Genomic DNA, 23342 nt, shown 5'->3' with positions numbered 1-23342 from the left:
AGTCAGAAGGGTGTCCCCCTATTTTCAGCTACATGTTTGTTCGTGTGATTTTTTTATTTATTATAAGTTAAAAATAAAAATTTTTTTGAAAACATTATTAGTAAAGTCTTTCTTTAAAAAAAAAAAAAAAAAGTGTCTCATCTCACTGTCACCCAGACTGGAGTGCAGTGGCATCCTCCTCATAGCTCACTGCAGCCTCCAACTCCTGGGCTCAAGTGATCCTCCTGTCTCAGCCTCCGGAGTAGCTGGGACTACAGCTACATACCACCAAGCCTGGCTAATTTTTTTTTTTTCTGTCTTTTTTTTTTTTTTGTGCAGAGACAGGGTCTCACTATTGCCCAGGCTAGTCTCAAACTCTTGGCCTCAAGCGATCCTCCTGCTTTGGCCTCCCAAAGTGCTGGAATTACAGATGTGAGCTACCATGCCCAGCCAGTAAGATCCATTTTCCTGGAGAATTGAGTCAAACATTAATAGCATTTAGTGGCACTTTGTCATCCACTGGGAGGCCGTTGCTCAGTGACAACCAGATGTCAGTTATCCTCATGTCAGGTTAAGAGAATAAAGGAGAAAACAAGATGGTAAAAGTTAAAAGTAAGTTACTTGCCCATTTGCTCCATTAGTTTAATAGACTGTATGTTGCCAAGTCTCTCATGTAGAAATACACATATTCTCTGTATGTTGGTTTGCAAGTAGATTTATAAGAGATGATGCTTCCAGAACCTGATTTGTGAATTTGTATCACTCAAGCTGAATTTGACCTTACTACTTGTTTGTTTGTTTTCCCGTAGCCATGCTTAATCGCTTGGCTTGTTAGAAGTCATCTGGAATTCACATATAAAACAGGTAGGGAAAAATATTACGAGGTGAGAGGACCTGCCCGACACAGGACCTGCCCCACTTCTGCAGTGAAGACCGGACCATCCAGCAGGCCAGATCCTCCCGAGTAAACCTCTATCTCTGAGGCTGCCAGTTAAGGCTCTTCTCGCCATGGGTGGCCTGCTTTGGAAACTTGAGCATTCTCTGCAGTTCTTATTCTGTGCCTCCTGTTGGAGTGTCTAGGACCTTTCTCCATCCCAACCTCCCTCGAGAAGATAAAGTCTCAATGACACACAAGAAACCAGTAACAGTGGGAAGGGAAGTGTGGAGCTCTAGACCACAGGGACAGAGGCTTCAATCTGCCTTCTGGTGGTACCCTTACTGTTTCCTGCCATGTGCACAAAGATGACACAGACACCCACTCCCCCGGCACCCATTCCTACCAGCCTCAGACGTCTCCTAGCTGGAACCTTGCCTCTTGCCTGCATCACACATAAACCTCTCGTCGTCTCAGTCCACCCCTCACCAAGGCAAATCTTCATTACCGGGGACTAGTGCCTAAGGTAGAAAGTAAAAATTAACTCAAAATCCCCCTGGAAGGCACCGACAGAGACCACCGTGTGGATTCTTGACACGTCTAGCACAACCCAACTTTTCCCCAGCACCAGAGCACATCATTCTTCCAGTGAGCACCAGATGAAGGAGCTACCTTGAGTTTAGGGGCCACATTTTTATGAAAAAGATTCCTATAGCACCCAGGAAATGCTCACAGGTAAACACCTATGAACTAAGAATGGCCTAACAGGGCGGGGAGCAGTAATGGGCCAAGTCAGTAACTCTGCTTTCATTTTTCCTTCCTGGCATAACTTCAGTTTTCTGCAGTTAGAATACACCCACAATGCCACTTCACTGCATCCTCCCTCTGACTTAGCAAACACTTTCTTTCCTCAGCCAACTGTGCTAATGATGTCATCACACTAAATGTGTCTGGGCCAGGTGGGAAAACACCCTTTGACAGGTAGCTCCTACCTCCCATTGAGGAGCCATTTTATTTTTATTTATTTTTAGAGACAGGGTCTCACTCTGTTGCCCAGACTGAAGTACAGTGGTGCAATCATAGCTCGTTGCAGCCTCCCACTCCTAGGCTCGAGGGATCCTCCCACCTCAGCCTTCCGAGTAGCTGGCTGGGACTATGGGTGTATAACCACCATCCCTAGCTAATTTTTTAATTTTGTTGTAGACATGGGGTCTTGCTATGTTGCCCAGGCTGATCTTGAACTCCTGGCTTCAAGTGATCCTCTTGCCTCAGCTTCCTGAGTTACTGAGAGAGGAGCTGTTTTAAAATAGCACTTAGGAATTCAAGGAACCCACATTTTAATACAAATTGTTAATGAAAATAAGCTTTATTACATCAAGTAATAAATACATACAAAGATGCAAACAGTTTAGTCATTTTCTTCCAGATGTTTTTATCAACTTACAGTAAACGCAGAACTGAAATCTACTTACAGTCTTAGTACGAAAATTTTCGGGGGTCCTTGTTAGGTTTGGTAGGTTGCTCTTTCTTCTGTATTTATAACTTGTGCATTTTTAAAACTGACTTCGAAGCACTAATAGTCATGCAAATGCTTAAGCAAAAAAGAAGTTACATTAAGCAGATTCTACACTGTGTGGCAAACGGACCAGCTACTGAGGAAGGCATGCTGTCAGTGTGCGTTAAAAGCGATCCCTAGAGCTGTATTACCTTATGAAAAGGAACAAAGAACAACGTGGGTAACAGAAATGTACTCAGAAGAGAAGATTAAAGGGAGACCCGGGTGTCTTGGGGGCAAACTAGTTTGCTGCAAGATAACTTCACGTGCATCTTTTAAACCAATGCTTACCAAAAAAAAAAAAAAAAAAAGAGGGTAATTCCTAACTACTTAAAATGCAAATCCTAATTAACCGTAAAATCTTTTCTCAATCTTTGAGACTGTAGGTTCAGAGTCAAGTGAACCATGGGAGGAAAAACCAAACTGCTACCATTTTGAAAACAAGAGTTTCATCTGAACAGGGGAGATGAACTGTTACTTCTCATCTCGTAAAAAGATGGAAAGCCTTCAAAACCAACCGGGCGGCTAGGATCTGGCATTCCGCTCCGTCTCAGCCAAGCACTCCCGAACCAGTCCTCTAGCGTGAATGATGCCTGCAAGAGAAGCAGAGGCCAGGATTCACCCACGTCTCGCCACCCAGCCAGAAGAACCCATTCCAGAACAGGAAGAGGGTCCATCCTGCTACTCCCCGGCCACAAGCCCTCAGACTGGAAGGGAACTCAGGGCACCTGCGTCCAAACAACCCTGAAGGACACTGACAGACCCCATGCCACCTCTCAAAGCCAAAGCCCTTCATGTCTCCCTAAAACTTTCTTCCTGCACTCAAGGTGGGACCAGCAAGCTCTCTTTTCATGACATTCTGTCGGATGATGGGAATAAATTTTTCCACCCAAGTTCTTTAAGCCTGACCCACTGTGAAGATTTTCCTCTGTCTACACGATAGTCTGAGTTCTAGAAAGGGCTTGACTGCTGTCAAGCAGGCAAGAGAATACTTCTGGCCTGCACATGTTACCATACAGGAGGACGAGGCTCATGTGTGTTCAACTCTGTCTACTGTGAATGACATCCTTCCCTCCGGATGCAGATATTTCAGCCACCTTCTGCCCTAGGAGTCTCTTTTATGGTTACCTTTTTTCCTTCTTTTTATTTTTGCTTCCACTGAGCTCCATGAAATATTGATCTCATTTTATTTATTTATTTAGTTTGAGATGGGGTCTCGCTATGTTGCCCAGGCTGGTCTCAAACTCCTGGCCTCAAGGGATCCTCCTGCCTCGGCCTCTCAAAGTGCTGGGATTACAGGCATGAGCTACTGCACCCAGCCTGATCTCATTTTAATAGACACCAAGAATTCTATTCCTTCTAGTATACGACTCCCAGAGGCCACTGTGAATGACATCCCCACATCACCAGCAGCTAAAACTTGCGTGTCCACACCTCACAAGTGTTCTCTTAGAGTCTCGGAAAGGGCCAGACAGCAAATATTGTAGGCTTTTCAGGCCACAGTCTCTGTCACAACTACTCAACGTGACCATCACGTATCCTGAAAGCAGCCAATCTGTAAACCACGGGTGTGGCCATGCTCCAACAAAGCTTTATGTATGGCCCCTGAAGTTTGAATCTCACTAATTTTCACATGTCCCGAACTAATATTTTTCTCAACCATTAAAATCTGTAAAAACCATTCTTGGTTCACGGGCTATCGTTTGCCAACAGTGCTCTTGAGCCCTACGCCCTCTGTGACCCGTCTCAGCCTGCTGTGACCTAAGTTTGGTTAGCGTGGGCCTGGCTGGCCAGAGGGTAGCACGAGGTCTTGTCACTGAGGAACCATCAGCTCGTATCCACTGGACTTGAACCACTGCCTTTTCTGGGTGACTACAAATTGCTTGTCAGACGCTGGGCTCCAGCATTTTCCCCGCATTCCCTTCGGTGAGCCGCACTCCAGTTCCCAGAACTGTCTTGCTCCTCTGACTTCCAAGCAGGGGCCCTGGGAGCAGAGCGATGCCGTGGGGACTCCAGGCTGGCCCAGGGGTGGCCTGCACGCCCCTCCCCACGCCCTCTGCAGCCACACCCCTCACCAGCCAGCCCCTCCTCCAAGCCGCCCTGCTCGCACCCAGTCCAGCCTTGCACTCAGTCAAGCTCTTCACAAAGGTGTCAGGAACGTCCCTGCTCTCGGCAGCAGCCTGTCCTCCGCTGGTCCAGGCGCCCCTGGGGATTCACGCCCTCAACAGCAGCCCCCACGGACGCCACACGCTTCCTCTTTCCTTTTCTGCGGAGTTGCTCTTCTAGTCCCCAAATCCTTCCTCATCTCAGATGAGCTCACAGGCCACAGCTCTGAACTGCCACCTTCTGAAACAGAAATCCTGTCCCCTCCACCCCCTTTCACTCCACGAGGTGGCAACCTAGTTAACGTCCTTCCAAAACCAGCTGGTCAGTCACACCTCGCTGTCCCTTGTGTTCTGTGATCTCTGCCCGCCCGTCCTCCCTCTTCAGTCATTAAAGAACTTCAGAGTGCTCTCCCCTTTCCCTCCCCGGACCCCAGTACAGACCACATGCTTCCTTGGGCCCCTGCTCCAAAGAGGGGACAGCAAGGGCAGTGCAGGGACTGGTGAACCCTAAACCCCGGGTCATGATCAACCTCTGTGGTCACAAGTGCCCAGAGGAGGAAGTTGCTGTATCTGGCTCCCTGCTGCGGCCAACAGGAGTGCAGCAGGCGGGGACAGAGCTGCAGAGTCTGGGGGCTCCAAAGGTTCCCTCGAGAGCCAGCAGACCGTTCTGGCAGGCGCGAGGGTGAGGGGGCTCACCGGCGGGGGCTGCCCTGCCTGAAAGCCCATTCAAAGAGAACCAGCCCCCGGGGCTCTTCCCGAAGCCTCCACATCAGACAGCGATTCTGTAGCAAAACCGGAGCCAGGAGTGCCAACGCATCGGGGACGCCTCCCTAACCCTCACTCCAGCGTTTTCCCCAGAAAATCTTTTGAGGCCGCGGGATCACCTGGTGGGGGCATCTGGCCCTCAGCTTACCGCGCTTCAGCCTCTCCATGGCGCTCTTGCTTCCGGCGTAGGTGGGTCTGATCTCTTTCCCCAGCTCCTCGATGATGGCCAGCAGCTCCGCGTACTTGCTCTGGGGCACCTGGCTGCTCCCCGTTCCCTGGAGTCAGGAAGAAATGAATTCAGATGGGCTGAACCCCACCCCGAGCCCCGGGCAGCTCGCTGCAGGGCAGGCAGCCTGGCCTCAGGCTCCCAGCGCTGGTGCCTCAGCTGGGAGGCCACGCGTCCCACTCTGGGGGACAAGTGCAGGTCAGGGAGGCTGGTCCTCACTCTCCCATCCTCGTACACTCAAGGGAACCACCCAGCAGTCTCCAGAAAGCCAGTTTATCATCTCAAACAAAACAGACAGAAGAGCTGGCTTATGTCAACAAAAAAAGTTCGGAGAATTTCCCGAGACCAGATGGATAAGGTACATCCAGGGCGATGGAGGCCACACCTGGGGCCAGCAGGACAGAGCCTGGGGTGTGTCCCATTCACTCGTCCTCCCACCAGCAGGGCCCACCCCACAGAAAACCTCTTCCTCCGACCGCCACCCAGAGCCCCCAGGTCAGCAAGGCCGCCAGCTCCCCCCTCCTCCTCTGCCGCCTGTGTCCCCTGGCCTCGTGCTCCGGCCTCCCGTCCTGGTCCTGGTCCTGGTCCTGCCGCTCAGCCCCCTGGCACCACCGCTGCCTCCGAGCCTGGCGGTCCCTCCTCTCCTGGCGCCGCGGCCGCCGCATGGCCATGGCGCTGCGCTGCCGCTCCAGGCTGTGCTTCAGCCCGTCCTCCCGCCGCCGCCGCTTCTTCAGCCGGTCCCGCTCCCGGGCCCGCGCCTGCTTCTCCTCCTGGGACAGGACAGCCTGGCGGGCCATGGCCGGGGGGCTGGGTGCTGCGGCTGGGCGGCCACCGCCCCGAGGAGCAGCCTCCGGGGCGACCTCGGAACACTCGTGGCGACTCTGGAACACTCACACTGGGCCTGGCCCAGGGAGAACCTTCCAGCTGACGAGGACCCCGGCTCGGAGGACTGGGGCCTGGCCAGGGGCGGTGTGTCCCTGGCAGATTCAGCATGTGGCTGCAGTGGTGGCTTGTCCCATTCCTGCTGTTCACCAGCCGCCGAGACAGGTACTAGGTTCACCAGGGGACTGACAAGGACACTGAGCCCTCGGGGAGGGGGGGGTGCCACATGGGGGTCACAGTCTAGAAAGTGGTGGAAGCAGGTACACAGCCTCGCACATCTTGACTCCTTTAAGACACAGTCCGTCCTCCTTTCCCTGGGCCCACGGCTGATGGACAGCAAATGGGACAGCCCCTCTCCTCCGTCCCAGCTTAGAGATCCAAGGTCAAGGTTGGGCCTCCCTTGCCCAGGAAAGAGGAGTGAGGGGGCCCACTGGGGAGACAGACGGGGCGGCTGCCGCCGGTTCCCTGTGCTCCCCTTCCTGGCCCACCTCAGCATCCCCACGAAGCCCAGCGCTTGTCGCCCCTCCACTGTGAGGTCTCCTGTCTGAACAGGCGCCAAGCCCGGGCCCTGGGCGCAGGAAGTGCAGGTGACTGCCCTGCAGTCCTTTCTGCTCCTCTGCTTTCTACCGACTCCGCTCCCAGACGGTGGGGAGCACACCTCCTCCCAGTGCTGAGGCCACCCAGCCCCCACCGTGGCACCATACCTGGGTGTAGCCTAGGGACGGTGGCCCGTAGTCACTCAGCAGCTGGCGGTACTGTGAGGAGGTCGCCATGCTGGTGGAAGGCGAGTGGACGCTCCCAGCTACAGGGTAGGAAAGAGAGGTCAGCAGTGTCACAGCCTGGGCTGGCTGTGCCCAAGGTGAGGACACGGGGTCCTGCAACAGTGCCCTGCCCAAGACCCATGCCACCAACTGTGCTCTTCTGTCCCTACAGGACAAACAACCCTGCTCTTGACCTCCAGTTTGACAGGCCATGGCCCTGATGCCCGCCGAGAGGACTGACAGTAAAGACGTGGCCAAAACGCACCGCCCGCCCCACCTCTGCGGCAGACACAGGAAATCAATCACACAACTCCGTCCCCGCCACCCCAGAGCCTTCCAAGCAGGGGGGACTGGCACAAAGATGAAAGCCACTGCTGTTTTCAGCCCTGCCTGTCCCCTTTCTGTGTCCTGGTCCCCAGAGGTTGATAACCTAGAGCCACATCACTGCCACAACGGCCCACCCACTCCCAAGGCCGGTCCACACCTGGACCGAGATTCCGAACACACAGAAGCCCATTTGCTCCTGGGCGCCCAGCTCGCTGCTGGACTCACTGGGAGGAAGACAGGCGAAGGCCTTCGAGGACGGGGACCCAGCCCTGGCTGCAGACAGGTGCGCTGCACACAAAACCAGCAACCTGGACCACCTCAGCCTGTGTGCCCTGAGACACACCCCTCAACCTCTGTCACCCCCTCCAAGGAGGTGACAGTCCACACTCCCAGGGCTCTGCACCTCAAGAGAGGAGGGTTAAGTCCCCACGTATGGGAGGCAACGTTCAGGGACACTGTCCAGCGCCAGCAGTCAGACACCAAGTCGGGCCCAGGGCCCAGCTCAGGACGCAGCCTGCCGGATGCGGGTGGGGAGCCGGTGGCTGGGAGCATGCAGACCCACAATGGCGTCCCAGTGGCCATTAGCGGGTAAAGGACATCCTGCAGAATTACAAACAGCGGTAACCATGGAGAATTTACCTAGTCCTCCTCGGCAGCTGCCCGCCTGCCGCCCCCAGAGCCACACGGTCTCTCTCTCTCTCGCACACAGCGGGCTCCACTGACTTGGCCCCGGGGATGGACAGCTGGTGCCAGTCTGGCCAAACCAACCAGCTGCTCGTTTGGTGTGGGCGAGGGGAGGGGCAGGGGAGGAAGGAAGTTCAGGAGCTCGGGCTGATGGAGCTGGGAGGGGCCCTGGAGAACCCCGGATCCAGGCCCCTCGCTGCACAGAGAGACGCGGACCCGAGGGGGCCTGACCCCAGGCCACGTGGCACAGAAGAGGCCACTGCAGAGGGCTGGATACCCCAACAGCGACCCTCGTCCAGGCGCTGGGACAGCACCTGAGACGTCTCCTAGGTCTCGGGCCTGCCCTGGACTCCCCTGTGCCCTGGTTTATGCCGAAGCTTGAGCAGCCTGCTCAGCAAACATGGCCTTGGATCCTGAACCAGGCAGAGCACTGGGCCACTCTGCGCCTCAGTTTCCACAATCCCAAGTGGGGATGATGAGACACCTGTGCCACAGGGACGTGCTACTCAGGATGGGGACGAACTACAAGCAGGCCCTCCGTCCACAGCCACTGTGACTGTGCAGTGGCCAGCACGCAGGAATGGCGCAGGGCGGGCGCCCCCAGTTCCCGCACATCTTCCCATGTGGCAGTGGGCGTGGCCTGGGTGACGGGATTTGCAGGCCCAGACCTGGGTTCCAGTCCTGACGGCTATGAGCAGTGACAAGTGACAGCTCTCTGGGCTTGGGAAGACACAGCCCTTCAGGACATTTAGAAGATTCCAGCACACTGGCCACTTCCCACACGTCCCCTGTCCACCCTCTGCCCCCTCTTCTTCTCCATCTCCCCTCCTGGACTAGGAGCTGGTCCAGGCTGTGGGACCTGAGACAAGGCCCTTCCCTCTTGGGGCCTCAGTTTCTCCATCTGTTGTTACAGGCAGTGCTTCTCATTAGCGTCTAAGGCTCTAGAGTCTGCTGTTTGATGGTACTGGGGTTAGGTTTTGGGGGGCTAAGAGAAAGGGAGGAGGAACGGGCAATTGCCCCATTTTGGTTGGGGGAGAGTCGAGCAATGGCTCAGAGCTCAACTCTCCCATCACCCAGTAAAGTGGCAGGTGACCCCGACTCTGTGCCAAGGCTGGTCCCTTATTCAGTGTTGCGGGGTTGTGGCCCTGGGGAGAGTTGGCAGAAGGGCCCTGAGTTCCACTCATGGCCACTCCTTGCTGAAGACACAGGGACCAGGACACAGGGACCACGTCAGCACAGCCGTCTCGGAGCATCTCAGACAATGAGCGCAGTGTGCAGGGAGCCGGAGGGGTTGGCAGAGGCCAGGAAGCTCCTGGGGCCAGGCGCAGCTCCCCGCCCCCACGCCAGACAAAGAGCGCCTGGGCCTGGGGAGCTGGCGGCCTTCCCGCCACTTGGGGCGCCTGGGGGGGGCTCTCGGGCAGGGGAGGCGGGGGCTTTGTCTAACTCCGCCACTGCCACCGCCGGCCAGGCCGCGGGTTGGCTTGGCAACCCGTGAGCAGGAGGCAGGGCTGGAGGGCGTGAGGGATGATGACAAGGAAGCCGGAGGAGCGGCAGGCAGCGGAGAGTCCATCTTGGATGCAAATGGCAGGAAGAGAGCCCGGCTTTCCGCAGAGGGGCCCATGGGGGTGGGCGGCCCCCCACCAAGACACCAGAGCTCTGGGAACCTCAGCACTCCTGGAAGTCCCCTCAGGAGAAAGGAGACCTGAGTGCAGGTGCTGGCCTGCCCAGAACAGGGCTTCAGGGGCCCCAGGGGTGCCTCGTCCCTGTGACCCCAAACCCCAAAGGTCTCAGTCTAGGGCCGGTGCCCCGGCGACTCCAGGGCAGGCCTGAGATCGGACCTTGTCCAGAGGGGCAGCGCACCCCCGCAGCACCCAGGCTCGGAGAGGAAGCCTGGGGCGATCCTACCTGGCAACAAAGCCCGTCTTTGTAAGGTCTGCGGACCCCAGAGGAGGTGAGAGTGTTTGAGGAGAAAACAGTGGCTGCTTGCTCCTCGGAGCTCAGAGCCCACGTTTGAGCAATTCAACTCTCCCTCCGCGCCCTGACTCTTAACCCTTTCCGAACCCTACACCTCCGTGTCCAAAAAGATTTTTTTAAATCTCGCTTTTCCAGGTCCCTCTTCGAATTTGTGGAATTACGGAGTCAACATTTGGAGACAAGGCCCAGAACTTGAGCCCAACAGCCAGCGTGGCATTTGTGACCAGCAAGGCCAATCCCCTCCCCCCTTGAGGCCTCCTGCTCCCTAGGCCCCCCCACCCAACGCGCCTTTTGGGAAGTCTGTTCCAAACCAAGTGTCTAAAGAACAGGGGCCCTGGTGAAGGCACAAACCGGGTCACCTCCGAATCCCACAATCTTTCGCCCCCTTGGTCCCTGGGGCAAGTCCCTGGGCGCAGCCTGAAGCTGCCTGACAACTTCTGCAGGAGTTTCCTGGGAGCGCCCAGCCCCAGCCCAGCAAGGGAGAGGGTCCCCCTCCCGGCTGCAGAAGCCGGGGCCTTCGAGGCCCAGACGTGGGGCTCCCGCATGGGGGGGCCCCGAGTGAGCTGCTGCCCTCACCCACCCACCCCACGGGCCCAGAAGCCCCCGGTCTTCAACTTCTTTCACTCCGCAAAAGCCTGAGGAGATCCCCGCGTACCCGCATGAGGCAACCCCTGCTCCGCGAGCCAAGCCCAGGCCCCCTGGCCCACTGAGTCCCCTGCCCGCCGGCCACCCCGTCCCCGTCCCTGCGGCCCCGCGACCCTCAGGGCCCGCTGCAGCCGGGCACCCCGCCGCCCCCCGCCCTGCCCACGCGGAGCCCGGCCCTGCCCACGTGCACCCAGCCCGGCCTGACCCGGCTCCCCAGGGCGGCCCGGGCCCCGCACCCCGCACCCCGCGCCCCGCTCCCGGCACCCGGCGCGGCCCGGGCCGCTCCCGACTCCCGCCGGCAGGGGCCCTCGCCGAGCCGCCCAAAAGCCGGAGGAAAAAAGAGCCGAGAAAAAGCCTCCCCCCGCCCTCGCCCTCGCTCGCCGCGCTCCCCGGGATCCGCGGCCGCCGGCGTGGGGGGACCGCGGCGGCTGCCCGCGCCCCCGGCCCCGCTCCCCGGGCCCCGCGGCCCGCCGAGCGCACCCGCGAACTTTGGCGGCGGGCGCCGGGATCATGGCGGCGGCGGCGGCGCTGCCCCCGACCCGGACCCGGTGCCCGCCGCCCCCGGCCGCCGCGGGCCCCCGGGAGCCCCGGGCCGGGGCCGGGCGCGCGGGCCCCCAACTTGGCGGCACTTGGGACGCGGCGCGCTCGGCCGGCGGGGCGCGCTCACTCACCGGCGTTGAGGGCGGCGGCGGGCATGTGCGCGGCCAAGTTCGGTTTGTAAGACATCCCCCCGGGCGGCGGGCGCGCCGGGCGCAGCCGGGCCAGGCCGCGAGGGCGGCGGCGGCGGCGGCGAGGCCGGGCGGCGGCGCGGCGGCCCCGGCGTCCCCGCGGCCGTCCGAGCTCCCGCCGAGCGCCCGCGCACTTTTTGTTGTTGACGGCTCGGGCCGCACCGGCAAATATGGCCGTCCCTCACCCTGACACCGCCGCAGTATATCACCCATACATCGGGCGGGCGGCGCAGGGGCGGCCGCAAACTTTGAGCCGAGCCGCGGGGCGGCCCGGGCCGGGAGGGGCGGCCCGGCGTCAGGGGGCGGCTCCGCCCGCGGCCGCGCCCCGCGCCTCCGGGTGCGCTCGGCGCCCGCAACTTGCCAAAGTTTGGGGGGCTGGGGTCCCGGGCCCGCGCGCCCGCCTCGCCGCCCCCTCGCTCCCCGCCCTGGAGCGTTTTCCGCCGACCGCTTCTTTCCCTTCTGAACGTCGCTGGGAAGGATTTAAGAAGTACTTTTCCTCCCTTGACTGTGGGGGCAGGGATGGAAAATTACCTGGAGAAAATGGTGGCGAGTGGCGTTTTTAAGCGCGTAGATCATTCCAGATGTCCAGGTCTGGCCATGCCCCAGAATTAGAATAACCAATGCTTGACATTGATTTCAAATAAATTTCATGTCTCCGTCGGTATTAAGTGGTTTTTAACCGTTTGGGAGCCTGAGACTCCTTTGAGACGGACAAAAGCTGGAGGCCTCCTCCCACCCTCCCACTCGGAAAATCCATCCCTGCGTGCACATAATTTTGCATATTCACTCATTCGGATACATCAGGGGAGCACCTACTACGTGTCAGGTGCCGTTCTAGGCTCTGAGGATACAAAAGAATGAACTTGGCAAAGTTTCTACCCCCTGGAGTTTACGTTGCAATTTTTGACCCTCCTGAGACCCCACCCTCGGCCCCATCCTTGGGTCTGATTTTGGATCGATGAATAACCTTCGCCAGGTACCATTTTTGTGGAGTTCTGCCGACGTAGTAATGCCCATCAAAAAATACATACAGCCCAGGAGACAAGGCGAGACCCAGTCTCAAAAAAATAAAAAAAATAAAAAATACATTAGACGCCCACCCTTTTCCGTTGCTTTTAATCGCTACGGTTTGCAGGGTTTTTTTAAATTAGGCACAAGACATTCAGACATCATCTCTGGATCTAGTGACAAAGGCATCAACCTTGCCCGCAGGGAGGAAGGAATACCCACCCGGCCCCGTCTCCTCGCTTTGGGACTGAAGGCACACCCGCTTCCCAGCTTAACCCCCACCCTGTGATCAGCTTTTGGCTAGCGCCGGTGAAAGATGCTCAGTGAAACCTTATTTCATGAATAAATTAATGCCACCCTTGTGCACTGGCCCCAGGGGCCCAATACTTAAGAGTAGCACTACCCAAAAGAAATAAATGCGAGCCAAATATGTAATTGTCAATTATTTTAGTAGTCACATTTTTGAAAGTAAAAAGAAACTGGTGAAATCAATTTTATATTTAACACAATAGATCCAGAACAGTATGATTTCAATGTATGCTGAATTTCAAAAAGTATTAATAAGATACTTTACATTCTTTTTATCATACTAAGTCTTCAAAATCCAGTGTGTTTTATACTTACAGCGCATTTCAATTCGGACTAGCCGCATTCCAAGCACTCGGTAGCCACGAGAGCTAGGGCTAGACGCTACCGGCTAGGGCTAGACGCTACCAGCGGAGGGCACCTGAGGCAGGCACACCTAGGGACTAATTTTGGCTCCACCCCTATTATTGGATGTTTGAATAGGCCTCTATCTCCTCGGGGCAAGACTCCAGATCTCAGTGGCCGGCCCAGTCCCTTCTAGAAATGTTCTGAGATATTCTATTTCCATATTATCACATTTTCCCCACGATGCCCACTCTCTCACATGAAGTCCTGGGCATCATTGCAAATATTTTTCCTTTTTTTTTCTAATTGAGATATAATTCATTTAGCATAAAACTCAGTAGTAGTGACTCCTCCTTCCCCTCCCCTTGGCTTTAGGGCGGCCCCTAATTGATGTGGATTTCCTATCCAGGACATTTCATGTAAACGTAATGATAACACTATGTGGCCTTTTTTGTCTGGCTGCTTTCACTCACCATAACGTTTTCAAGGTTCATGCATACTGTATCATGTAACTTCATTCCTGTTTATGGCTGAATAATATTCCATTGTATGAATATACCTCATTTTGTTTATCCATTCATCTGTTGATGGACATTTGGGTCATTCCTACTTTTTGACTATTATGAAAAGTGCTGCTATGAACATTTGTGTACAGGTTTTTGTTTGAACATACATTTTCATTTCTTTTGAGTATATACCCAGGAATGGAATCGGTGGGTCACATGATAACTGTTTCGCTTTTTGAAGCACTGCCAAACTGCTTTCCATAGTGGCTGCACCATTTTCCATTCCCACCAGCAATGCATGCAGGTTCCAATTTCTCCACATCTTCACCAACACTTGTTATTATCTGACTTTTTTATTTTAGGCACCCTAGTGAGTGTAAACTGGTAACTCCTTGTCGTTTTGATTTGCATTTCCCTGATGAGCAAGAGAGGTTGAGGATCATTCCATGTGCTTACCAGCTGTTTGTCTATCTTCTTTGGGGAAATATCTATTTCAATCAGTTTTGCATTTTTTAATTGGGATATTTGTCTTTTTATGTTGAACTGTAAGAGTTCCGTATATATTCTGGATACTAGACCCTTAGCAGATGTATGATTTGCAAATATTTTCTCCCATATGATGGGTTGTCTTTTCATATTCTTGATAATGTCCTTGGATGCACAAAACTTTTTTTAACTTTGATGAAGTCCAATTTATCCATTTTTCTCTCTGGTTTCTTATACTTTTGGCATCATATCTAGTCTGAGGTCACTAAGGTTTTTACCTGTTTTCTCTGAAGAGTTTAATTTTTGTTATCATATTTAGGTCTTTGATCCATTTTTAGTTATTTTTGGTGTATGGCGTGAGGTGGGTCCAAGTCCATTCTTTGCACGTGGATTTCCAGTTGTCCCAGCGCCTTTTGTTGAAAAGACTATTCCTTTCCCCGTGGCATTGTCTTGACACCTTTGTCGAGTATCAGTTGATGAAGAATGTGAAGGTTTCTTTCTGGACTCTCAATTCTATGCCATTGCTCTATGTTTATCCTTATGCCAGCACCACACAGCCAGATTTTTGTAACTTTGTAGTAGTTTTGAAATCGGTGAGTGTGCTTCCTCCAGCTTTGTTCTTTTCCAAGGTTGTTGTGGCTGTGCTGGGTTCCTTGCATTTTATTCCCATGTGAATTTTAAGATAAGCTTATCCATTTCTGCAAAAAAAGACAATTGGAATTTTGATAGGGCTTGCATTAAATGCGCGTATCCATCTTGGGAGTTTTGCTATCCTAATTGCAATATTAAGTCTTCCAAGGCACAAACACAGGCTGTCTCCATTTATTCAGGTCTTATTTGTTTAATTTCAGCAATGTTTTATAGTTTTCAGTGTACAAATCTTGTACTTCTTTATTCCTTAATATTACATTATTTTTGATGCTATTGTAAATGGAATTGTCTTCTTAATTTCATTTTTGGATTGTTCATTGCTAGTGTATAGTGATAAAGCTTATTTTTATATATTGATACTGCACCCTGCAACATTGCTGAACTCACTTATTAGCTTTAATAGTGCGTGTGTGTGTGTGTGTGTGTGTGTGTATTCTTTGGGGTTTTCTATGCATAAGATCGTGTCATCTGCAAATAGAGATAGTTTTACTTCTTTTTTTTTTTCAAATTAGATGTCTTTCTTGCCCAATTGCCCTAACTAGAACCTCTGGTAAGTACAATATCAAATAGAAGTGGCAAGAGCAGACATCCTTGTCTTGTTCCTGATCTTGGGAAAGATTTCAGTCTTTCACCAGTAAGTATGATGGTAGCTGTGGGCCTGTATGAAGTTCCCTGTATTCCTACTTTGTTGAGTGTTTTTACCATGAAAAGGTGTTGGACTTTGTCAAATGCTTTGTTTTCATGCATCAAATGAGATTATGTGTCTTTTCCCGCTTATTCAATAAATAGAGTCTACCAAATATTAAGCAACCATTCTAGGGACAGTGGGGGAAGACAATCCCCATATTGTCATAAAGATTATATTCCAGCCATGACAGCCACATTACGCCATCCTCTTCCCCCACCATACTGGAGCCCTCACCTTACCCCCCATCTCCAACTTGCCCTTGTGCTCCACTTAGCAAACTCCTGCTCATCCATCAAAGCCCAGCTCAAATATCCCTACCTCTGAAAAGCCTTTCCCGGCTGGCTGCCTCTCTATTAATGCCTGCTACTGCACTTAATCTGGTCTGTCTCCTCCATGAGCTTGAGCTTCTTAAAGGAAAAAACTGCATCCTTGAATGTTCTCATTGGGCAAATAGAACATTCCATGAGTAGCTTCAGTGTGTTCCTAGAAATGAGACAAAGTTAGGTCAGAGCTCCTCTGCGAGTAGGACTCCAGCTCTCACCCTCTTCCTGGTCACAACTCACTTTCCATAACAGATATGTTAGTTTCCCATGGCTGCCACAACAAATGACCACCACCTTAGTAGCTTAAAACAACAGAAATTTATTCCCTCGAAGTTCTGGAGGCCAGAAGTCTGGCCGGGCCGTGCTCCCTCCACAGGCTGAGAAGAGAATCCTTTGCCTCTTCCAGCTGCTTCCAGGCGTTCTTTGGCTGGTGGCCACATCGCTCCAACCCCTGCCTTTTTCTAAACGTGGCTGTTTCCTCTGTGTGTCTTCTCCCCTTCTCTTCTAAGGACACTTGCCGTTGGATTTAGGGCCCACCCGAATCCAGGATGATCTCATCTCGAGATCCTTACATTAATTACATCTGCAAAGGCCTTTTTTTCAAACCAGGTCACAGTGACGGGTTTCAGGTGGCCAGATGTTTGGGGGAGGGCACTGTCCAACCTGCTACAGCAGGCTTCATAGGGGACCAGGGTTTTCTCCTTCCTCCTCTTCCTTCTGTGTCTAAGAGTTAAAACCCCAGAGTGGGGCAGGAAACATTCCCAGTGGCTCCACTGACAGCGTCTATATGAAACTCCCTCTTTAGGCCTCGGGTAACTTGCCTGACCTCCCTAGACCTTCATCTGTAGGACTGGAGAGGTGTGACGGGACGGATCCCTGGGGATTCTCTCAACACTTCACATACTAAGGAGACAGGCAGATAACTTACATGCCCTTTTCTCGAACAAAAAACACCAGCCTGGAAAGGCCTTTAAATTATTTTGGAACTGCTTCTATCACTGGACAACATTGTCTAGAGCAATCGGCCCCAACATAGGGTGGCACCTGCCCCAGATGATAGGCAAGGTGACTGCTCAGAGAGGGAGAATATCAGAACTTCTATTTACGTGGGATTTACAGTGTACAGATTAGCACAGTAGCACTATGACTTAATAAATAAGTTAATAAGCAATAGTGGAGGTGGAAGTATGCTCAGAAATCTTTTCTTTTTGGCCAGGCACGGTGGCTTCTGCCTAGAGTCCCAGCTACTCAGGAAACTGAGGCAGGAGGATCACATGAAGCCAGGAGTTTGAGACCGGCCTGGGTAGCATAGTAAGATCTTGTCTCTAAAAAATAAATTTTTTTTTTTAATTAGAATATGTGACCAAAAAGTTTGGAGGCCACTGAACTAAGAAACTGGTTAAGTCAGTAGCCAGACCCATCATTTGACAGCCTGACAAATTGTGGGTTGAAGCATCATGATTAGTTATCACAGTTAGTTATTCCAATGTGGTTTTTGTCCTTAGAACATAAAACCCTACCACAAGACCATATCAACTTGGGCTTTGAGCAGGGTTTGCTCTCAAATTAACTAATTTTCAGTTCAGAACCTGACATTGAACCTGGCAAGCTTTTTATGTAAAGGGCTAGACAGCAAGTGTTCCAGGCTTGGGAGGCCACACAGACTCTGTAACTATGCAACTCTCGTCATAGCGCTAAAGCAGCCAGAGACGATACATAAAAGAATGGGCATGGCTGTGTTTCAATTAAACTTCATGGACACCAAAATTTGAATGTCACATAATTTTCATGTTACAAAATGTTTTTATTTTTTCCAACCATTTGAAAATGTAACTCAGCTTGCAAGGCCAAATACAGGTGGTAGACTGTGATTTGACCCCATCGTCTGTAGTTTGCCAGTCTCTGATTTAGAAACTTTTTTTTTTTTTTTTTTTTTTGAGACAGGGTCTCACTCTGTCACCCAGCCTGGAGTGCTGCAGTGGCGTCATCATAGCTCACTGCAGCCTCAGACTCCTGGCTCAAGCGATCCTCCTGCCTCGGCTTCCCAAGTAGCTGGGACTACAGGTGTGCGCCACCATGCCCAGCTAATTTTTCTATTTTTTGTAGAGATGGGGGTCTTGTTCTTGCTCAGGCTGGTCTCGAACTCCTGACCTCTCTGATCACCTCGCCTCGGTCTCCCAAAGTGCTAGGATTACAGATGTGAGCCACCGCACCAGCCAGTTTATGTTTCTTAAGTGTGATTTTTTATGGGAAGAAAACAAACAATGGGACATGCAAGTATTTGAGGACATAATAAACCTATTTTCGTATCAATACCTCCATATCAGGCATACACAAGAAATACAAACTGTGGGAACAGAAAGCTACAGAAATCCCGTATCGACACAGGGATGGAGAGCGTTGTATACCTTACCTGGATCCAGGACGATCGATGAGGGGGCGACTGCGGGGCCGCAGGCATCATCACAAAGCACTCAGCTTCTGACTACAGGTTCAACCTGTAGAATTTCCTAATGTCCTATGATTAATATGTTATTCTAATTGGAACTTCCCTAATAATTAAGAGCTCAAACATCAATCTTTGTGAAAACCAATCTTACCTGGGATCAAAGGTAAGGCAACAAAAGTTAAAACATTTTTTGTGATACCCAAAAACCCCCCTAAAGTTTCCCAAGAAAGGTTACTGAAGAAAGGGACGACGACGACTGCCTGGACAGGGACTGAGGCAGGATTGGGGGGAGGAGCGATTTTCACTGTGTATTCACTCTCACCTCCCTGTCGTCTCGTGTCACGTGCTTATTCAAGCAGACAACCAACCAGAAAAGTAGAACTAAGTATTCTGGACTAATTTAGCGTCCTCCTGGCCACCGCACCTGGGCACGATACTCAGTGGTAATTCTTCATTAAATGATGGCGATTCGGAACCAACAGCATGGCCCCTGCCTGTCCTAACCAACAAGGCACCGAACGCCCAGAGTGGGCAGCTTTCGGAGGACGAAGCCAAGTTGCTGAGAATTGGACTCTAAAAATAAGCATTCTGCACATTTCTTTTAGCCTCTTCTTTCTCTCCATAAAGGCCTCCACAGATGGCTTCTTTACATCATGCTCCCAAATGACTAGCTGATAAATATTCATACTTATGGAAATGGTATTGTGCATAGTCCAAACCCCCAGCCAATTAACATTTGTATTTTCTCTATCTCAGGGGTGGTGCCCTTTGTTCCAGGGACTTGTCCATAAAAAGCACACAAATGTGTGCGTGCACCTGTGTGCGCGCACACACACACAACCCAGGACACCAGTTATTTTGCCTCTTTATGACTAATCTGCCTAGGGCAGCGGTTCTCAACCAGGGGTGATTTTGCCCCTCAGGGGACATGTGCCAATGTCTGGAGACATTTTGGGTTGTTACATCAGGGAGTGGGGGGTGGTGAGTGTGTACTGCTGGCATCTGGTGGGTAGAGGCAGGGATGCCACTAAGCATCCCACAAAGCCCAGGACAGCCCCCACCACAAGAACGATCCAGCACAAACGTCAATAATGCACGGGCCCAGGGCAACACACGGTGAGGCTGACACAGGACTTGGGGACAGATAAAACACCAAGGGAAACAGGTCAAAGCAAACCGGACTGTGGCAGAAATCAAACTCGACAGGGCTGGTGGAAGCTCTATTAATCTGCTGTCTCGTGTGTTATTCCGGTTAATGCTCAATTTATTAAGGTTATGCATTTAAGAACTGAAGTTGCCTTTCAGTCTTCAAGCTGAACTTACAAATATTTTAGTCAAATTCCAGTTAAAACTTACAACACTCCCTTGTTCCTCAGTTAATGCTCAATTATTTCCCATATCTGACAGATTAAATTGAATTTGATTAAATTCTCATATGCATTTTAAGCTACAAAATGAGTATGATTCGCCCAGGCCTTTCAAACTCCACCGAGAAACCGGGTCCCAGACAAGCCATACTCTAAAAGCGGCTAAAACCCACCCTTGCCGCCCACCCCTTCCTCCCTCCCGGCACCTTTCCGCAGAGGTCTGGACAGCCCCTAGCTCCGGCCACACCCCTCGCTGGCTCCCTGACCTCTGTGCCGGTCTCAGCAGTGAAGTGACAGTACCTAGGGAGGCTGTGAGGATGTAAATGCGATCCCTGTGGACAGGCCCCACCCCGCCACGAGGCAAAGTGACCCACAGGCTGTTGTGTGTGACAAGCCCTTCTCACTTCTTTCCTGTCCATTCCCAGTTCTCCGACTTCCTGGTCTAGTGGCAGGAGCTGGACTGGACTCACCCAGCCACTATTTCTCCAGCCTTGAGCCCCAGAGCTGGGAACTGGAGTGAGACAGCCACGCCCCTCCTGTCCCACCCACCCACGCTCCCAGCACCTGACCGGGATGTTTCCTGCCAGCTCTCCCTTGGTCCTCAGCTCCCTGGGGGTCAACTCAAGGGTCAGCGACCTCCTTAAGGCCCCCCACCCCCTCCACCCCAGGCACTCTCAGCTCTCCTGAGGTTCTTCCCAACTTCCGTGACCAGTGACAATCTCCCCTGCTCACCTGCTTACTCCCCCGCCATCAGGACGCCCCCCCCCGCCCCCCACTGTGAGCACCGCTGAGAGAGGCATGTGGCACGTGGAGTGTCCAAGCCACAGTTGCTCGTTAAACGCTCCCTGAACAAATGAATAAGGGCACCAATTCCACAAACATCTGAAACTAAAAGGACTTATAAGTGATCTTCTTCACCTGAAAACTAGGATGAAGCCCTGAATAAAGGGACATAGAAAGCACACGACAGAGAGGGTCAGTGCTCGCTACCGTCATCGTCGACATTCGTTTCCACATTTTTTCCTGAGACAGAGACGCAGTCTGTTTCCCCGGCTGGAGCGCAGTGGTGCGATCACAGCTCCCTGCAGCCTCAAACTCCTGGGCTCAAGCGATCCTCCTGCCTCAGCCTCCCGAATAGCTGGGCCTATAGGCAGGCAACACAATGCCTGGCTGATCCATGCTGCCCCCCCCACCCCCACAAACAGAGCTCAAATTCTGGACTCACAGACTGAACAGCTGCCGTGAGCCATGCTCAGCCCCAGGAACGGATCACTAGGCAGCCCTGGGGCCCCAGGTCCCTCAGCACTCGTGGCTGTGCTTGGCTTTGTGGCCTCTTTTAGGAAGATGCTGTGACCCAGTCTCAGGACCAGTGTAAGAAAGCCCAGGCCTGCAGCGCTCACTGAAGCTGTGTGGCCGAATCCACTTTCTGCCCCGAAGAAGAGTGCTGTGCCCCATCTTGTCCTCACCATGAGATGTCTTCTTTGATTCACTTTAAATACAACAACGTCGCAGGAAGTCCGCCCCCCCACTGGGAAGAAGCCCTCTGGTACAGCTCAACGGGAGCTTCGAACTCGGACAGACGGAGCACAATGGAAGAAGCATATTTATTTATTTTGTTTAATTTATTTAAGAATTTTACAAAAACAAACAAAAAAAACCCCAAAACAAAAACACAACAAAAAAACTAAATACAGAATTTGTTATGCTTCATGGGTGATCGCTTTTACTTGCAAGAGTAAACCTTGCTAAATGCAGCCGACACATTTTTATTGCATGAGACCGATTTTGTAAGTTACATATCAAAATGGCCGGAACAATCAATTCTGGACACTTGGTACCGGATTCCCACGAAGGCCGAAGGAAGCAGTGCAGTATCATTAGAACAGTGCGTACCCTTCACACGCTGACGGACACTCCCGAACAGAGTAGCAATATAAAAAAGGAGATTTAAAAAAAGAGAATGAAATAAAAGCAAGAGTTTACATCCACCTTTGTTTCAAATTGTCTTTGGATTCCATCAGATGTTGTTGTCTCAAGATGCACCATGTCAGATCAGTAAAGGAGGAAGATCTATGCCTGCATATAAAAGCATCCTTTGCTCAGAGGAGGTAGAACCTGGCAAAAGTTTTATTGCAGAGATACCGTGTACCTCTTCCCACCTTCTCATGGTTGATGACAGAAACAAGTGGTTATTGAAAAATAATATCAGTAGTTTGCAAATTCAGTATAAACCATGAACAGGATGATTTTTTTTTCTGGTAGCGGTGAGACTGCATTGTGCTATGTAGAAAAAAAGCTCTCTCTGCCCCATAAAGTGGAAGTCAGAAAGAGGGCTCAAGCTTCTTTATCCTCTTCAGTGCCACAAATACTGTCATAGCAAGAAAGGCCCTGAGCGTCCACTGGCCAGAAATGTCTGCTCGGGCACGAGTGGGCTTCAGGGCGGGGCCTGCGGAGTGACTTTCACCCTGGAGGAGGCCTGAATTGCAAGTATCAGAAAGAACTGACCTTCGCAGGCTCCCTCCCTTGCTCAACTCTGCACTAAAGGACATTCTTCGCTGACCTGTGCCCTGGCCCTGCCACACTGCTGCAGCCGAGGCACCACTGCTGCGAACCGCACGGTCCTACTGCTCCAGGGGCGCCAGAGGGAGAGAGCTGGGCAAGGAGGGTTTGAACAGGGGATTTGCACTGGAGGCAATCTGTGACAGACCCTGATTCATAAAAGATTTAGTTCTCAAGACTTATTCAAATGCAGACAGCTTTTAAATTCTCAACAAGTCTACGAGTTGAATAGTAATGAATGAAACTTATACATGAATGAAAGGCCCAAGAAATGCGCACAGCAATCCTTCCCCAAAGTTACAGAGGAACATTTTCTTAATGCCAAAAACCCAATATTTGCCTCCCGGGTGAGGTGACAAATATCACCTTTTTAAAGAACCACCCATGGGTCTTCCCTCATCACTAAAAATGCCTCCATCCAGGTTTGCGGCTGGCGCGGTTAAGACCAGTCCCGCAGCACGGGGGTGGAGAGCAGCAGTGGCTCGGGGGACGGCTCAGAGGACACTGCAGGCCCCTCAGCGGGCACCTGCCTGCGGTACCCTCTAGCGGAGTCACCCTGTGAGCCGACGGCTGGGGGAGCCTCCACAGCGGCTGTGTGGCTCCCCTCTGGAGGACAACTGTTCCTTAATAAACATCCTCTAAGGTCACCTGTTGCTAATGCACCAAGCCTGTCTCCCACCTCTCTCTACAGCAACAGGCTACAACAGAGCAGGTATTGCCTGTGTTCATAACAAAGAAAATTTCTGCTTATTATTTGTAGGTTAAAAGTATACGCCCAACTTCTTAACTGATCATGAAACATGCCGCAGCAGCAGGCCATAAACCCCCATTTCAAACCTACGAGACTTCCCTGTCAGGTGGAAAGCCAGAGGCGCGGGGTTTTGGCGCAGACCTGGAGCACTGCAAGGGTGGGAGCCAGTTGGGTCTCCTGCGCTCAGAGCCAAGTTTGATCCCAAATGCACTGAAGAAGTTAGAGGAGCTTAAAGGAAGTCTTGGGAAGCAATTTTTTTTTTTTAATGTGAAAACATCAGGCTCACTGTAGCTTCCAAAGAAATGAGCATAAACCAGTCATACAATGACAAAATCAGAAACAGCACTCAAGTGCATTCCCCCAATACAATGCATTGCACACAATAAAAATTGTAATAA

At 52.2% G+C, this 23342-nt stretch overlaps 1 protein-coding gene across 5 annotated transcripts; it reads right to left on the bottom strand.

Moving 5' to 3' along the window:
* Positions 1 to 2173: 2173 nt before the first annotated feature.
* On the bottom strand, positions 2174 to 12127 carry CDK2AP1 (cyclin dependent kinase 2 associated protein 1). Of its 5 annotated transcripts, none has more exons than XM_069496866.1 (4): positions 12037 to 12127; positions 7091 to 7188; positions 5427 to 5553; positions 2174 to 3001 (listed from the first exon to the last, which is right to left on the bottom strand). In XM_069496866.1, exons 2-4 carry the CDS (start codon positions 7157 to 7159, stop codon positions 2934 to 2936), a joined length of 264 nt encoding a protein of 87 aa, XP_069352967.1. In that variant the 5' UTR covers positions 7160 to 7188; positions 12037 to 12127; the 3' UTR covers positions 2174 to 2933. The 5 variants fall into 5 exon arrangements, with proteins under 5 accessions (XP_069352967.1, XP_069352965.1, XP_069352968.1 ...); XM_069496864.1 differs by lacking the exon at positions 12037 to 12127 and adding an exon at positions 11449 to 11755; XM_069496867.1 differs by lacking the exon at positions 12037 to 12127 and adding an exon at positions 10064 to 10166.
* Positions 12128 to 23342: the final 11215 nt, after the last annotated feature.

The sequence above is a fragment of the Eulemur rufifrons genome, chromosome 21 (genome assembly GCF_041146395.1).
Source record: "Eulemur rufifrons isolate Redbay chromosome 21, OSU_ERuf_1, whole genome shotgun sequence".
NCBI lineage: Eukaryota > Metazoa > Chordata > Mammalia > Primates > Lemuridae > Eulemur > Eulemur rufifrons.
This window is presented reverse-complemented; position numbering and strand designations above follow the sequence as displayed.